This window comes from Venturia canescens, chromosome 3 (assembly GCF_019457755.1).
Source record: "Venturia canescens isolate UGA chromosome 3, ASM1945775v1, whole genome shotgun sequence".
Lineage (NCBI taxonomy): Eukaryota > Metazoa > Arthropoda > Insecta > Hymenoptera > Ichneumonidae > Venturia > Venturia canescens.
In genome coordinates, this window is record NC_057423.1 from 21434237 (window position 1) to 21452764 (window position 18528).

An 18528-nucleotide genomic window follows, 5' to 3' on the forward strand; every position below is an offset into this window, starting at 1 on the left:
ATATGTTTTTTTAATAATATCACCAATCTTTTGCCCGGTTGGAAAATTTAATCGGTATCATGAACTTTCGGCTGACGTATAGTGTTTTGCTCGATCTGATCGTGCTTCACGGCCTCTTTTGACCACGCTTTCTTTGGGTGGTGTGGTAATCCTTGACCTTTTTTTCTTTTTTGTCCTTTATTGGAAGGTTTTCCCTCGGAAGAAAATATACGAACTCTCTATGCGAAGCCCCGATGGTGTACACAATGTCAGTATTGCGGCTATCCTGTAACCTAATCGTTTATTACATATAGATTTTTTCAACCCCTTCGCTGGTAGACAGTTTGAGTGTGAAGTGGCCACTTCTATCAGATAAATAATTTGAGGAAAACAAAATATTTCAAATGTCAATCCGTTTGCCAAACGTAGTTTTGAAGCGAAAAAATCATTTATTTCATGATTCGCCAAAACATATTAGATTGGTTCCCTCATATATTTACTCGATTAATTTATTTCAGTCAATTTCATAAATTGTTGTTTCAATAACAGTAGTTGCTTTAATCTAACATTTTTTTATCAATATGTAGTTTGAATTTTTGAATCAATAAAGAATTTTATGATTAAAAACATGCATGTTTTTGAAGAATGCACTTATTCTTTTTATGAACCATGATTTTAACTATGTTATATTGTTTATGTATTTTAACTATATTATGTTATCAATTGCAAAATTATTTTTCACTGCCCGTGATGGTTATCACAGTTTATGGTACATCTCTGAAACCATTTTAATCGAAGAAAAATTCCTACCTACATGGGGATTCGATACCAATCTACCTACCTACATCTTTTTAAGTACGCACATTATCCACTAGGCTATCACGACATTGTTAGATATAAACTGAAAAAGGAACTATATAAGTTGCGAAAATGACGGTGAAGTTTGCAACGTTGGAGTCCAACAAAATGAACGAAAAAAAGATTTATAATTAATCATTTTTTTATTTCACGAATCATAGATGTGGGTTGAAAAATAACGAATTGCAAATTCGGCAGAAAACAAAATTGGAGATTTACTGGAATTATTCGAGAGTTTTTTTAGATCATTTCGTTGGACTCCAACATTGCAAACTCCAGCGTCATTTGCGAAAAGTATTATTTCGATTATTTATTTGTTGAACCATGACAATCACTATTAATTTGAAAACAAATTTTCACGGATCTATCACTTCATTATATTAAACTCTTATTTAATAGCAACAATTAGATTAATTATTTTAATAAAAATATTTTTAGAAACAAAATAATGATGAATTCATTGCAAGAAAATCATTTGTTCGAAAAAAGCAATTTCGTATTGAAGTCGTTTTGTAGATTCAAATAATCTAATGTTTTTGATGCGATAAATGTAATTAATCCAATCAACAAAAATTTAATCAAATCTATCATGCATCTAATTGATACTATTAAATAAGAGTTTAGTATAATGTAGTAATAGATCCATGAAAATTCAATCATTTTTTCTCTCAGTGCATGTTGTATGCACTATTCCTTCCTTTCTTTTTTTTTTTTTTAAAGAGTAATAGAATAATCAGGACGAAACGGAGCAGTGATTCTCCATAACATGGGTCCGGGAACGTTGAAACGAATTCACAGCGATTATGCATTTTCGCAAACCAAATGGTAAATAATTCATTGGGTTTATCAATTCTATTTTAGATACCCACTAATTCGGATGATCCATTATCATTCTTCGTTTATTCTTACTTGACTCTAATAAGAAGAGACGAGAAATATAAGTGCTCTCCGGCTTCACTGATTCATTGTTTTATCGAGTCAATAAAATTTCTAAACGCGGACTTTTAAGTCAAGAATGACGTGCTTGTTGGAACAATTTTTCAGGAGACAAGTTAAATGTATATTTTACACCAACGTAGTTACCAACTGGCTGCAACAATCTAACATAAGAGTCGAGTGGTGGCTCGAAGATCTAGCTTCAAGCTATTACGTACAGGCTTCCTTAATTGAACTTGAAATCAACATAAGCGGTTGCGTAATTACTAGAAAAAATTTTGGTCGCTTTCGCGATTGTGCCTGATTTATTTATAACATGGAAATAATTTGATGAATCTGCATGTGCGCGGTAAAACTAAACCTTCATGGTGTAAAGTATCACAACCCGCTTTCACAGTGACACCACAAATAATACGATGCCTTGGGCAAGTGCAGGTGTGTTTGTGTGTACTGAACTTTATGCTATGATAAGTCCTAGGTTATTTCATTTTTTTCGATGGAGGAGAAGAAACAATGGTTACTTGGTTGTTGTCAAAGAGTAAGGCATCCCAGGCAATTCTCAAAAACAATTTCGCCGGAACCACATATGGTCAGACGTGATAATCGTATATAAAAATAGAAAGAAAAGTCAGCTTATTAAGCAACTAACGGGGTTATCTGCAGAATGAATCAAAGTTTTTTGTGATAATAAAAAAATATATATATATACTGATACTAATATAAATAATAGCAAACTTTGAAAAACTAATGGTTTTTTTTTAAATAACTGAAATGTTTTATAGAATTTAAATTTGAAAAATACATAAATAAATATTTTTAAAGTACATTTGAAAACAAAATATTAAAAAAAAACGTCCCTGTAGGTTGAGTTTTGAAAAGGTTATAGCTATTTGCAAAAAAGAATCCATTTTTTAAAGAATTAATAACTTATTTTGGGTTGGGTAAAAAATATGATAAAATTCTCAGTAACGTCTTTAATGGGGTAAAAAAATTACTCAGTTTCAGCCGAATCAAAAAGGGTCGGGTTTGAAAATGGTTGATTTGACATAGAATAATTCATATATACATATTTATTGATTCAACTTTGAAAACATGTAAGATACCAATTGATACTTGAATAAATGTAAATTTTGATGTGTGAAAATATATATATATCAATTCGGATAGATTTAAGAATACTACGTCACTGTTCGTGAACGCTGGTTCGCGTCGCTTCCATTTTCATGGAGCGGCTGAAATCTCTGTCGGAGGATTGTAAGTCTTCTTATATATGCCGTATCCTATAATGTATTTTGAAGGAACATCTAGTATCACTAGTGTCATCGAATTCACACCAATTTGCTCCATTATTTCTATTTCAAAACGGAATGTTTCCTCTGGAACGAAAAAACTACCGTTCTTTTGGGCCGAGTAATAATCGATTGGTGAATGTATCATGAATTGAAGGAGTGATTGGACAAAAATGATACTCTTTTATAGTATTTTCATTGCGGCGTAATCAGGAGTTCCGGTAATGTACGAAAAAGGAACTGATTGAATACGCTTTGCTACATAAGATCGGCTTTCGAAAAAGCGTTTGCAATTTTTATTCTTTTACTGGGCAATGTATATTTTGACTCGGGATAATCAGAGGACGAGTAACCTACGGCATAAAAAGTTGTCGTTCACAACATATGCGACGAGTTGTTATAACAACATTACTTCTAAAACCTACTATCCTCTCTCTGTGATGTCTTGAGATTGGGGATCCAACAATAATTTTGTTAAAGTATTTAGTTCAATCGATATTTATTGTTATTAGCATTGCGTGCAAGAACTTTGTCCACGCAATTGTTGAAATTCTCATGTTTTGTGTTATGTATATGAAAGGAGATGTTTCATTAGAAAAGCGACCAATTCATAAGAATGGTTCAAGGTTTTTTTGTCTACGAAAAGTTGAGACATGTTGTATATGTCTGGTGTTTCAAGGCAATTCGGAAGTTTTTGTGTAAGCTAGTACATGTGTGCACAATTGTGAGCTCGTACATATGAGATTTGAGAACCGCTGAGCATAAAATACTCACCTTCGCATTGTTCTCTCCACACGTGTATTTCTCTCTCTCTCTCTCTCTCTCTCTCTCTCTCTCTCTCTCTCTCTCTCTCTCTCTCTCGCTCTCTTCTCTGTCTTCCTTTCTCCCCGTTGAACTTTCTTAAAATGGCGAAAACAAACAGGGCAAAGAGAAGTTTCTGTTATCGGTCGATGTTCGGTGGCGCTCTTGGAAGCTCGCTTTGCGATGCGATGGTTAGATGGTGTGATGGCCAGGTTAGTAGGAAGACGAGGCGGGCTGCGAGGTAAAACCGAAAGAGTTCGTCATACGTCCGTTGATGGACCAGAGCTAATCTAAAAATCGCCGGAACTTCACAATTATAGTAATTTACCAGCCGACAACAAGCTGTACACACAACATCTTTCCTCTTGGTCCTTCTACACTCGTCCTCGCGCCTCCTCTTTCTCTCTCGCTCTCTCACTCTCTTGCTCCATCTTATTCTTTCTCTTCCTTGCTCTTCTTCTACCGTAACTCTCCCTATCTTCCGTAATAGCATTAATCCAGGATGCTTTCGCTGTTTTATTTACTTTGGTCCTCGTTCCTCTCATCTTCTTGCATTCATCTCTCCATTCTCAATGGGCCACGCACGGCTTACACAATTTCGTAAATGCCCGATGGCGATGACGCTATTTTATCCCCCTTCTACTCTTTTTTCGTGATCTTTTTCTACTCCTGCCAATATAATAAAATTTCATGCTCTTCCAAATCGTTTATCGTCTCCTTAACACAATTATATATACATAGTGAAAGTGCTTTTCAAGTCACAAATTTTAAGCCACATAAGTATTAAGTTTATTTCATTTTTGAATACCTTTGAATACCAAATTTTGAACACTAATATAATCGAAGTTGAAACTCTCATTATGATAATTAAAAAAAAATAAAAATAAAACGGAGCGTTTTCAACACAGTAAAAAACAATTCTAACTTAAAACAGATAAAATTGCTTAAATCAATTTGTTGATAATCTTCAACATATTTTTCAACAAAAGGTCATTCCAAAACAAAGATTTTAACCCCCGCATGCATTAGTTCCGCTTTATTTTTCTCGGAGTTATACATATTTAAAGAAAAAAAATTGTGTTAAAAAATTCGTTGCTGAGAGAAATGTTGAAATAAAATTTTTATAAAAATCAGATGAGTTTCTGTGAGCAAGCTTTTTTTGGAAAAAAAAACTTTTTTCGGAAAATAAAAAATGCGAATTTAAAAGGTGGTCGATTTGGCATGGAACGCCTCATATATAATATGCTTTCGGTGGTATGATTGTCCCTCGTTGAAACGAAGACTGAAAATTTCTTCCAGGCAGAATCTGGACATCACTATAGGAAGGTTTCTTTTTTTTTCAAATTTTTTCCTTTACTTTATTGATAGATATTGATTCAATAGAATGGTGTGATCTTACACATACTAGGTCTTTTCTTACTGAAGAAAAAAAAATTAGCATACAATTTCAACTTTACTATATAAATTCAGGAATTCCATTATTATCAAACGGCGAGCTATATATTACAATTTGCGCGATGTGTATGAGATTGCATTCATTCGAATGTACCTGAGAGAAAAAAGACGTTAGTACCAAAAGTTATGTAGAAATTTAAAATTTAGTTATTTTAATTTTAAATGTAAACGTATGGAAACAAATCTCGATTCCATGTAATAATTAATTTATTTTGTTGCGCCATCCGATAAACTCATACACCAGCGATCCCCATTTATTTACGTTTATTACCATGGCACGAGAAACATCCAAAATGAGAGTGAAACGTTGAAAGAAAGAAAGAGAGAGAAGGAGAGGGAGCCAAAAACGAACAAAGTCTTTTTGCTTGGATCATTTTACCATCAATCATTCATTATTATTCATGAACTGATCAGGCTCATTTTTACACCGTTTTTTCTTTCATATTTATTTATTAATCACTAGTTTTTACAAATTTCTTACTCTCCATTACAAATTAAAATAATTGTAGAGCATTTTTCATTTAAAAATATTTATATGATAGGTCTGTATATGAAGAAACGAAATGGCTAAATATTCTTATCTAATATATTGGCGTAATCCCATCGGCGTCATATGATTGAAATGTGACTATTAATCTTGATGCTCCACAACCTGCTTAATCATTATTGATTGAGTGATTATAAACTGTACTATTTATCTGAGGGGTAGCGTGGTGAAGCGAATTATCCACAAAAAACGGTCATTTTCTCCTTACATTCGAGAGCGTGATGAGTCATTGCGGCATGTCTGAACTCTATTTGTTTAGCTCTAATCGCAAGATAATTCCTAAGCATTTGTCAGTACACAATTCATGTTAGTGTAGACATTGCAGAAGGTCACTTTTCAGCATCATTTTTTTAGGATAGACTTTGCCCAAAAAGTTGATCTTGGAGTGTATGCTCGATTAAAAAAAAAATCAACTGTAAATCGTGTAAACAAACGTTATTGATCTCTTTTGCTCGGTTTGTCATGAAAAAATACAACATTAAACAATAGTTCAAGGATATAAAATAGGTTGAACAAAATTTTGCTTTAAAATCGAAAAAAACTATTTGCGAATTTGCCGCTTTATCAATGCTGGATTATCCACTGGTGTGGGATGTGAGACCTGCAAATTGTAAATTCTCAGTGTTATCTTCAGATTTTCGTGATATGACAGTTTTCGTAACATACATAAATTTCCAGGATTATTGTTTCAGTTTTTCTATAGGGTAATATGGGGCAAAATGGACACTTAAGGATTTAAGCAAGTTTCATTGATGAGCATATATGGTCTTTCAACTATTTTTGAGTCCCAAAATTGATGCCCAGTTCTTGTTTCCCGAATTTCGTAAAAAAAAAAATTTCGGGGCAAAACGGACACAGCCCCTCAGAAGCATAAAAATCGAAAAACCGACATTTTTCGAAATACAGCCGTTCCAAGCGACTCTTATCGAACAGAATGTCAAGTCGGTAATACGGGAAAATAAATGGGACCGCTCAGGCTCCATTCCTTGAATGTAAATGAAAAAAAAAAATGAGTCAAATCTTATATCCCATTTCTGTTATGTTTTTGAGGTATGCAAAAAATCAACTTTGGGTCCGTCGTGTTGGGGTATATTTGGTGTTCGCACTATATCGGAGTCCCACCATTGATTCATATTCCTAGTTTCCGGAATTTCTTCAAAAAAAAATTTCCGGGGCAAAACGGACACAGCCTCTACAAGGCATAAAAATCGAAAAATGACATTTTTCGAAATGCAGCCGTTCCAAGCGACTGTTTCCGAATAGGATGTTAACTCGGTAATATGAGAAAAGAAATGGGACCACTCAGGCTCCATTCCTTGGATGTGAATGAAAAGAAATGAGTCAAATCTTATATCCCATTTCTGTCAAGTTTTTGAGGAATGCAAAAAATCAACTTTGGGTCCATCGTGCTATTTCGTGTTCGCACTATATCGGAGTCTCACCATTGATTCATGGTCCTAGTTTCCGGAATTTCTTCAAAGAAATTTTTCGGGGCACAACGGACACAACCTTCAAGAGGCATAAAAATCGAAATACCGAAATTTTTCGAAATGTAGCAGTTTAGCAGACAGAAAAAAAAAGCTCACCAAGACAGCTAAGTCCTCGTCTTTTGAAGACGTTTCTTGCATTTTTTGCGAAGGGTTATATATTCGTCGTCCTCCGAAGATTGGATTGACTGTGTAACATGCAAAAAATGGGCACACACCTTGTGTACAATCGTTGAAGACGAAGATGTCAGCTATGAGTAATAAAAAACCTTTTTTCCTTATTCGTACTTTGATTACTATTGTAAAAATAAGTCAAAAAAGCGAATAGATAGTGAGAAAGTAGTTTGGGATCTATTTTGCTCTGAAACATGATTTTTTTGGGGATGTCACCGTGGAATTCAACAATTTACCATAATTTATGGTCAGGACATGATTTGGAACCAAAAAAAAAATTTTATGCATTTTATGAAATTTCAGTTTCGGGAAAGTCCGTTTTGCCCCGGAATTCAATTTTATGAGGCAAAATGGACACTGTGTCCGTTTTGTCCCATGTGTCCATTTTGCCCCATATTACCCTATATCCCATAAAATTTCAGATTCTGAGTGCACAAAAAGTCGTCAAATAAACCTGAAGTACAGCATGAACGCTGTTTAAAAAACTAGAGACAAGTACATATTTATGCCCTCTAGGCAGTTACCAGTAAAATCATAAAAATTAATGATTGTAAGATAAATTAATGGTGCAAAATCAAGAAGAAAATCGTTGGCTTATTCATTCAAAAGTATTTTGTTCGAACGATATTCTTTTTCAATTCTTTACTCTGGTTTGTAAATTACCAATAGAGCTCCGACTTCATTCACTGAAGACTGGTCCAAAAACATACCACAAGGAAATGAACAATGAAACTTCTCATTACGAACATGCTTAAAACTGAATTTTGTCAACTAATTGGTCTGCCACTCATCTATGTATAACTATTAGCACCTTATATATGTTCGAAACTATAAGGTTTGCAGAAGTATTTGCTAATATGAAATTACATGATACCTATCCAATGATACTGAAGTATCCAATCCCTGGGCTGAGGGTGGGTACAAAACAAAATAGGGGTTCCCATTTAAGATTTCAAAGATGCCCCGCATCCCCAGCCCAGGGGGTGAAGATGGGGGTGCGTATTTCAGTATCATTGGGTAAAATCTTTCGTACTGTACAATTTTATATGAGAAAATATTTCTGTGAACCTTATACAGTTTCGATATCTACGATGATATCTAAGATGCTAATAGTTATTGGGATCCCCGTATACATGGAGGACAAGTGATCTTTACAAATAAATTTCATTTGTGAGCACAGGATGTTTTGAAGATTGCTACGAACGAGCGACTAGCCGTGATTAATCGTTATCCGTATATGATCAAAAAAATAAATACGTAGTGAGTCGACACATGACGACTCGACGAATAGGAGAAAACGGTAAAAATTAGATATCTTTCGACATTCTAAAATTCATCGTTATTCCGTCTCAGTATCGTGCGGATATCCGCGTTTGGGTAAAAATAAAATAACATACGAACGAGACACGTAACTACAATGGTTCCTAATTTTTGTACATGATTCTCATCGCTATTAAGAATATATATGGCTTATATATTCAAAGTATCATTTTTGTTTGGGAAAAAGGATAAATGTGACAAAATGCAAAGAGAAGAAAAAAGGAATATCGTTCGTATATCTATCTAGCTCCGGGATCGTTCGGCCCGGAATATTCCAGGTATATGAGGAAGAATTTATAATATATACCTATATGTTAACACATAATTGTATACCTACGTGGTTGTATCTCTGAGCACACATAGTAATCTGTACATGAATGTACAAACACGTGAATATGAAGGAGTAATCCGAGTGACCGTAGTCATCCGTGCAAACGCGCGCGCGGGTACACACGTAAACATGCATTCGAATTGTGTGCTGAATTCTCGTCGAACGCGGTAAGGAAAACATGTCGGTGAAGCGTACATTCAAAATGTATATATTCTGAGTTTCTCTGAAACTCCCTCTTCATTATCTTGTGTATTCCAATTTTTCTGAAGAGGAGCGTCAGTGGCTTGACGCCAAGTTTGAGAGAGAAAAAAATTCAAGGAAATGTATAGCTCAAAAGATTTGGTGAAAGCTGCCCCGCCGTACTATTATATAGTGGAAAAAAGGTTCTTTTCCTCTTATTCGGAATATCAGAAGTCCCCTCACGCATCATTTATAGGAGAGCGAATGAAACTGATGTGAGAAACCTTTTTTTATCGTATGGTTCCATTTGTTAGAAGTCGTTTTGATGCACACAATACGCGGGTACATCGTGTAACATCACTGAATAAAATTTGCTCCTTTTGGAAACCTTCCATTACGATGTTATTACTCCGAACCGAACAAACCTGGATTCTTCCTTTACCTAAAAAAAAAAAACGCAGATTAATATGCGTATTCAGATGAAGATGGAATTGAAGGTCAAAATACTAGAGGCCAAAGTCATAGTAGTTGATTGATCATGCTCCTTGATTATATAAATCGACTCAATACAAATCTAATAACTCATTAAAGATGATGATTTTTTTGTCTTACTGTTAGAAATTGGTTCAATTGATGCTATTCATTCAGATATAACGGGGTCATATGTTGAAAAATTCAGTACTGGAAGAATTTTGTTCAAAATCCAGCTCCTTTGCGACGGATGCGTAAGTTAGATTGGCTTGCATTGAAGTCCCGCCTTTGACGACAAACTCATTTGTCTATAACTTGAAATTTTTTTTATTACTCAGATGATTATGGACTTTATAATGAACGTTAGACAAAAATGAAAGAACGAAAAAAAACGAAGAAAGTAGTAATTGGTGCATATACAATTAGCACGACCGTGTAAACCCCGACCTTTAGGACCGCATATCGTAATATTGAAATAAGCGTAGGATAAGTAATTGAATTATATAGCCAAATTCATTTGTTTTCGCTCGAGACTTTAGATATATGAATAAGAAAAAAGATGGAATGAAAATACTAAAGTTGAAGCGCAGACCACGTATGAGTCTACGTATATAACCGTTTTATCTGTGTCTATTTAGGCGTCAATTTGATTCGTTTGTTTTTTTTTGTTCGAAGCAGGAAAGGTAGATCCAACGCCTCACACATCATCTTTCAACATGGGTTACCTCGTCTCACCGTATCCTTACCCCAATGGCGCAGGAGGACCGATTCCTGTCTCTATGGTGAGTCCAATTCATATATGTTCACGTGTGTTTTCCATAGCGTGTGTAACATTTCAGCAGCTGTACGAATAGGCGTTGCTACAAATTAATTTTTCTCGCACAGGACAAAGGACCGTTCGTTCAATTTAATTATTCACGTTTATCCCTGATTCACAGAAAGTTCATGATTAAAAGTATTAAACGACATGTAGTTGAAAAAATACTTTTTTTTTTTGCGAAAGCTTCACTTATCGCGGGAAACTTTTCTCTCAAATACTGAAAACAATTGCGCCATCTTTATTCAGAGCTTTGACATACTGCTTCATAAGACCCAGCTTTGTGATGGTAGCAGATATTTTGGAGAATCAATTAATGGTACCCGTATGATGTTTTTACTACCGGGAACGAAGTTCGTTATCGTTAGCCACTCTTTCTGAACATAATATTGTTTCATGTTCCTACTATTCCATAATATAAGAAGCAGGGATTTTTTATTGTTGCAATTTTCAAATCACCACAAAATTGCCAGAGATGTTCCGAATACTTTCTTTTTTCCAATACAATCTGTAAATTTTCATAAGTCTCTTTCAGCTTGATCGAGTGTGCCATCGGAATGGGTGCGTATGTGTTCCCGTTATGGAGTAGAACAGTTATGAGACTTCTTTTTGACGAATCAATAAATTGTCTCTACTCCATCGTCTTTGCGTGTATTAGGTTTTAATGTATCAATCAAGCCTTTTACATTCAAACAATATACTAAAGAATTCTCTTCATCATATCATCACGAAAAAAGTAAGCTAACGCTCCTTTAGCCAGCAGATTTTTTTTCCCAATGTTGCTGCGAGAAATCCATTACACCGAACATTTGAGGAAAGAGGAGTTCGTTATACAAGAAGAACGGTGTGATGTCTATAAAGTTCTTTTCTCATATTTTCTGCATCACTCTTGCATCTCTTCCAACATCAAAAAAATTAATGAAAATATATACGAATAGAGCACATCAAATTACATAAAAATCATGCATGATAGAGATAAAAAAAAATGTTTAGTTCTCAAAAATGCGGTTTTTTTTTTACTTACTCAATATTGTGAAGGTGTATAAGCTAAAATAACTCTGCATTTCAATTTACCACATCAAATTACATAAAAATCATGCATGAGATAGGTCAAAAAAAAAAAAATTATCTCAAAAATGCAATTATTTTACAATTTTAGCAGTTTTCCGAATTCTGATTCAGCGGATAAAATTACATGAAAATCATACATTATATAGGTCAAAAAGCATGTTCGAATACCCAAAAATGCGATTATTTGACATTTTTAGCAGTTTTTTGCAATTTACTCAAAATTGGTGGGTGTAGGCGCTGAACTGGCCCCAAATTCTGATTCAACGCGTCAAAATACATAGAATTACATGGGTCTGGTCAAAAGTACTGACCACTTCTTTGTTTGCGTGGCGGTGTTATTGTTTGATATTTTATCCTGCTATTGGTGGTCAAAATACGAATTGTGTTGTAAATTCGGTAGTCTTTGAGTTCGAACTTTGAATTCTTAATATCGCTCCCGTCTGCGAGCGATATTTCTAACATTATTTCCTTGAGTTTATCTTTTCGGAGCTCTTGTAAGGGAAACCGAATAGCGAGGTACATGCGAACACGTAACGCGTTACATTTTAACGCCTGTTGAATGCAAAAAGACCGCTTATACAGTTTTTAGGTAGTTCAAGGATTGTCTTGTGTCTGTAAAATAAAGGTGTATTTAAGACAAGTTTCTGGATTATGTTGGCGTATTTGTAGCTCACGCCTATACGTACACGTATACGGTTTATTGAAATGTTATGATTTCTGAACCCTTCACAATTAATAAATATCGGGCTTTACGGTTGTTGGGGGGGGAGAGGAGGAGGAGAATCTTTGCTCTCGAAGAAGAGTAGATTATTGCGTAGGTTCGTGCACTCACCGACAGGTTTTTCTTCAAGAGTATTATGGACTTGGGTTAATCGTAAGTAACGCAACTAAGAGCTAGCGGGAATAACGATGGGCCTACGGCAATAATCCCTTTCGGGGATTCGACCGATGATCCTAGAATCCAGGAAAAACCTTCCAAGGGCTTTGGGGGTCCTCAAAGTTTTGGTGTGCCCATAGTAAAATGCCACAAAGTAAAATAGTGTTTGCAGCCTAAAGTTACTTCGTATTCTGGTCGACGGGACGCAAGACTGCGAACGGTCCAATCTTGTATTCTACAGCAGAAAGCCCAGATTACGCTCAATAGAGAATATTGCTCAAATTTTTCATCAGGTTTCAATTGACATCTTTTGCGGGATTATAATTTTATTGGTAATTTTTTGGGAGACTTTCCAATAACTTTTCGTATAGACTTTTCAAATTATAAAGGCAATTTTCATGAATTGCTTGGGGGATTCACTAATCTTGTTTTCTTTATAGTTTTTGCGCTTACACTACACAAGGAGAGCCACACTTTTGCAGGGAATATCAGTTTGTATTAGTTTTTCATTAGCGCCTCAAATGAACTTGGTTAATGGTCCTTTCATGAAATTCATACGGGCATCTCATATCAAAGCATGCGAAAGGGAGAAAGAGTATGAGATAACGGGAAATAAGGTGTCCGAATAGTGGGGATAATTGGCTTCCTTCCGTTTGAAATTTAAGGAAGTTGAGGCATTAGAATGAAAATGATGTCATCGCTTTTAAACCGATTGCATCTTATAAAGTGAAGTGTAAAAAAAAAATCAGTTAAATTTTCAGACAGTTTAGGAGCGTTGTTGCTGAGAAAAATCAATAACAATTTGGGCCAAATAACATGTAATCTTATGGAAGTCAAGACACATTCAGTGATATCTCCGTTAAAAATTCTGCTAAAAATATGAAATTTTTTGGGCAACATGAGCAAGGCTTGCCGAACAATGTCAATTTTTTTCAGATTTATTAGGAGATTTGCTGAGATTATATTAATAATAATCTGTTTCCCGTGCAGTTTTTTGAGGCTAGGATCGTCACCGTTCGTGTTTTCGATTGAGCTTTCACCTGTTTTTCGTCTTTTTTTCCCCAACTTTTCTTTAAAGTGTATGCAACATTGCCAAACTGTAAACTGGCCTAACTTTTGAAAGGTACAGGTCATAACTTTTGGGTAAAAAAAATGACTGTACAGCCTCAACTTCCTTAAAGTGGCCGGTGGCCGTTGACGAGTACCCCACAACGTTTTACAATATATAGTCGAGCATACGCACGATCGACCCATCATTGAGACTGGAGTATACATTGATCGTGGTAAGATGTCCTCTGTCTCCCTCCTCTCTTTCTTTCTTTTCTTTGAAACAATGAATAAAGTATGAAGTCAAGATCATCGATCATCATCACTCGTTGCGTTTAATAATACTGATTGTTGTTATAACATAAAGCTTTTTTTAAACTATGGTTCTGTAGAAACTTTGAAATATTTAGTTCAGAAGTGCTCTACGGAAAATCGAAAAATTCGATTACCCACCTGAGGACATGTATTTAAACTTAATTTCGTTCATTTGTTCTTCGTTTACTATTTAATGTCGACATTTCCTTTTTTTTCAGGATACGCATCTTGTTTTATTTGTCTGCATCCTTTCGACTGCATAAATTTTCAAGTTCTGATACTCACGTAATCACTAGCATCCCCTTCAAATCTGTAGCATCGGTACCATGCATGAAAAAAATTACCAGCATGACGATTGATACACAAAAAAAAGAACATTTTTAAAAATAAAATGCTTATGACACAGGATTATATTCATATTTTGTACAGCTTTTTTTCATCATCATCAGGGAAATCATTTAATTTTCAAGAGCATAATAACTATAGGTATATAACGACACTTCAAGCGATTCTATGCGATCTTTTTCTGCGTGCTCATTCCATTTCTGGCGCAACGATACTGAATTATTGAGAAAACATCGCGGACCACCGATAGTTTCGATGTGTGTGCGCGCCCGTGTATGTGTAGGTGTGCATCCTCATCCCGAAATCACGTTATCTTGTACAAGATTATTATTATAGACCTCTCTTAATTACAATGTCATCCGACGAACGGCATTCTTCCGCAAACGCTGGGCCGGCTGGGCACAGCAAACACCATCTCGACTTTCTACCCTTCATTTTCCTCACGTATTTTTATTTTTTCCTTTTTCTCTTTATATCGTTTATTTTTTCTTTCCTGATTAAACGTACGACCTCCGGTTGTTTACCGGGTGGCACGAGCTAGTGACACATTTTCTTTCTATGAATGTATGAAACAAATTAATGCAAGGGGGGCGAATAATACCATGAAAACATTCAAGAGGGACTCTCGAAAAACATTCTAGGGATTATGAGAAATGGCGTATAGCCACAGAAATTCTAATCCTAATATGCCTTCTTCTTTTAAACGAAATGTATTTTCACCTACTCTTTTGACATGTTTTTGTTCATTATCCTCAGAGAATCCTGTAGGTATGATTGTTCGCTGAATGAAGGAAATTATTCTTATCAATCATGAATATTGAACGGTCAATGTGTATATTCGAAAGAAATTTCATTCGAAACGTATTAATATTCGAAACCATTTAATATTAACGGTTTGAGTCCAGAAAAGATGAAAAAAAAATTGGATCAAAATATGACTCTGGTAAAAATGCACAATTTAATTCGAATGAGTGAATAGAGGCTGCTTAGTTACCATATTTAGCGACGGCAACGGTTGCGACCAAGGCTGCAAATCCAATTGATTACTCCTGTTACTATTATCAGAATTAAACGGTCGATAAATATAACTTGTGCTGTTAAACATTAGATTCTAATGGTTAATATAGAATGATTTCGTTCATACCCAACAATAATTCTCGAGGAATTTTTACTCTCTGAACTCATCGGTCATTCAGCGTCTAGCGCACTTGGGTTACTGAATATACGCTTCTTCGCAGGTGCCGTTCTACTCGCACAACTCATTTCCTTTTACATTTTACTTTACATTTTGACGTAAAGTGGAGATTGATATTTTGTAATACAATACTTGCACTTTCGAAATCCATTTATGGTAAATTGCAAAAGCACGGTCTGTTGTGCTTAATGAGAGTGGATATCGACGATACAATGTTGCCATGCTAAACCATGTTAAATACATTAAAAATTTCAAAATGATGAGAATTTAATAAAATTTCGTGAACATATTCTTTAGTGCCAAATTTGACAATACAATTTTTTAAAGATTTTTCTTCTGTACAGTTATCGAGTTATTGATTACTAAAGTTCACGTGTACAAGCATAGCGTTTCCATATATATATATATAGGTATACATTCCGGGCATAAAAAATCTGCTTTAATGCGTAATTACTCGATAACTAAGCAGAAGAAAATTTTGAAAAAAAATTGTGTTTTCGCACTTGATGTTGAAGAACATTATCACCAAATTTGATGAATTTCTAATTATTTAGACTTTTGTACCCAACCTCCTTAAGGCTTCCGCTGAAAAATATGCCATCAACAACTTCTGATTGCAATTATTATTTTTGATGACAATTATAATAATTATATTTTTATTCTCTATAAATCGTCCTCTGAAATCATTCACAATGCTTCATTAATTCCCGTTTCATGAACAAAAATTTAAAAAAGTCCATTTTTTTGAGCTAAATTGTTAACCAAAAAGGAAAAGTGAGACTGAAGTTTGCAAGGTTGGAGTCCAACGAAATGATATGAAACTCTCCAACAATTCCAGTAATTCTCCAATTCTGTTACTTGCCTAATTTGCAACTCGTAGATTCTCTGTGTACGCACTAATGATTCATGAAATAAATAATTGGTGAATTAAAAATGTTATTTTTGTTAATTTGGTTGGACTCGAACGTTGCAAACTTGAGCGTCGTAAAGGAAAAAATGGAAAACTCGAGTGGGGAATAGTGCACTGTAAGAAACTGCAAACTATATTACGTGTGTCATCGGATGTATTCGGTGTGGTGGTATTCGCCACTAATCACTGCAAAAACGGGAAAATACAGGGGAAAGAAAATAGAAATGTGAACACGAAAATTTAAGAGAGAAGCACACTCAGAAAAATGGCTTTATTTGGCGAATATTGTCTTTGGGCGCCAGTAACTTTTGAAAAGAAAAATAACAAAAATAACTGACTGAGTTTTTTTGATTTTTCGCTAATAACAAATAGTCTTCTTCTGTACTCGATACTCTCAGGTAGTCGACGGGCACCTGCCACTCAAGCGTTTTTAACACGTGCCCGTGATTATTTAACAAAAAAGAAGGAATAACAGAAAAAGATTAACATGCGAGATTAACGTTGCGCCTAAATCATCGATCTTAGATCATCGGGATCCTTTATCTCGCACAAGAATAGCGACTCGACGATATAAAGGGCTAGTTACGGAGGCTATCGATTGACGATTGATTTACTGATTTCGAAGTGCTGTTATCGGTCGACTTGATCGACTGCGCCGCCTGAGCGAAACTCGGATTTTCAGATGGCGATTTGATAACAGCGGGGCTGATGCGTGCCGGGCAGTGATGTTTCGGCCAGGGGCTTGGAACCTCGACGTCAGGGAACTCGTTTAACGTAGTTCGATAGCTAAGTGCCACATAAAAAATAGGGTGCAGCCCCCTTTTTGTGTGAACATTATTCTTTGTAAAATATGTCCCAAAAATCTTTCAAATTATCGTTAATTATTAGTAAAAAAATATATGCTTACGATATTTTACTAAAATTTCATAATTGCTCGTGATTTTGGAATTTTTTTTTTTTTCTTTTGCGTACGCCCCTGCAAGAATACATCTTCATGCCGTATGCACATATAGGAGCATACAAATGAACGCTCAGAAGCGCGTCAGTCGTGACAACATTGAACGCAGACAACTGTTTGAGATGAGCGCAGAATCCTAAAATATAGTGATAATCATTGCCCCCCGTCTCACCACGACTAGGTTGCCCTGTCGCGAAACTTGAAATTTTCCCACTCAAATTCTCATACGATTTTTATTACAATAATTTTTTTCCCAAAAACTAGACCGTAGATCATGTTTTTTTTTTTAATTTTTTCTTCAGAAGATACTCTAATACTGTGTTTTTTAAAATCAAAATTATGAGAACCGTTCTCGAGTTATTTCGGTTCACATTTTTTGTTTAACGATTACCATGTGTTCAGATAGGGAAACCACAAAACTTTATCTTGCAATATCTGAAAAACTAAACGGTAGAACTACTTTTTTTTTTAATCGATTAGTTAGATTTTTCTGCGTGACATATATTTTTTTCAAAATTTTCGTCAGAAATCGGGTTTTGGTATTGAACAACCTTAATAATTTTCTCGAAGTAGAGGCAATTCCTTGTCGAGACGAAGTTTAATGTTGAAGATTAATTCCGTGACTCTGTTCCTGTAGCTCTTCTTCGATGACGTCGCCTTTGAGAAATTTTCCAGGGGGCTTTTTTTTATTAGGAAGAAATAATGTCTCGGAGCAGGAATCAGTGGTTCGACAGGGACTCTCGTTCAGGAAAAGGAACACTGTGATCCTATGAATGTTCTTGATGTCGATGACGGCGTGCACTGAAGAGGCCGAAAACTTACCGTTTGATAATAAAAGCTGAAGAAAATTGTATTAATGAGATCATGGCCACTATTTAAAAATCTGCAGAAAAATCTGATTTTTTTACACAGCATAGAAAAGTGTTCGAAAATGACGGTAAAAAAAATTGAGGGGAGGTTACCGAACATTTAAGCAAGAAAATAAGTATTAAAAATTGGACATCGTAGTGGCAGTAAATGGATCGTGATTTTTCAATCAAATTTGAGGGATCGTAAATGCTGGAAAAAAAAAATTAAATCATATGCGTATTCGTTGAACATTTATCTTGTTAATAGCGTTATAAAAATGTCAGGTCACCGAAACTTTAAGAACGAAATCATAAAT

At 35.0% G+C, this 18528-nt stretch overlaps 1 protein-coding gene across 1 annotated transcript in view; it reads left to right on the top strand.

The window, feature by feature from the left end:
* Window positions 1–18528, top strand: part of LOC122408229 (protein pangolin, isoforms A/H/I/S-like) — a 222044-nt gene that overhangs the window by 34744 nt on the left and 168772 nt on the right. The window contains exon 3 of the mRNA XM_043414879.1: window positions 10507–10610. Within this exon, the coding sequence (XP_043270814.1) occupies window positions 10507–10610 (104 nt within the window). The remainder of the gene's footprint in view (window positions 1–10506; window positions 10611–18528) is intronic.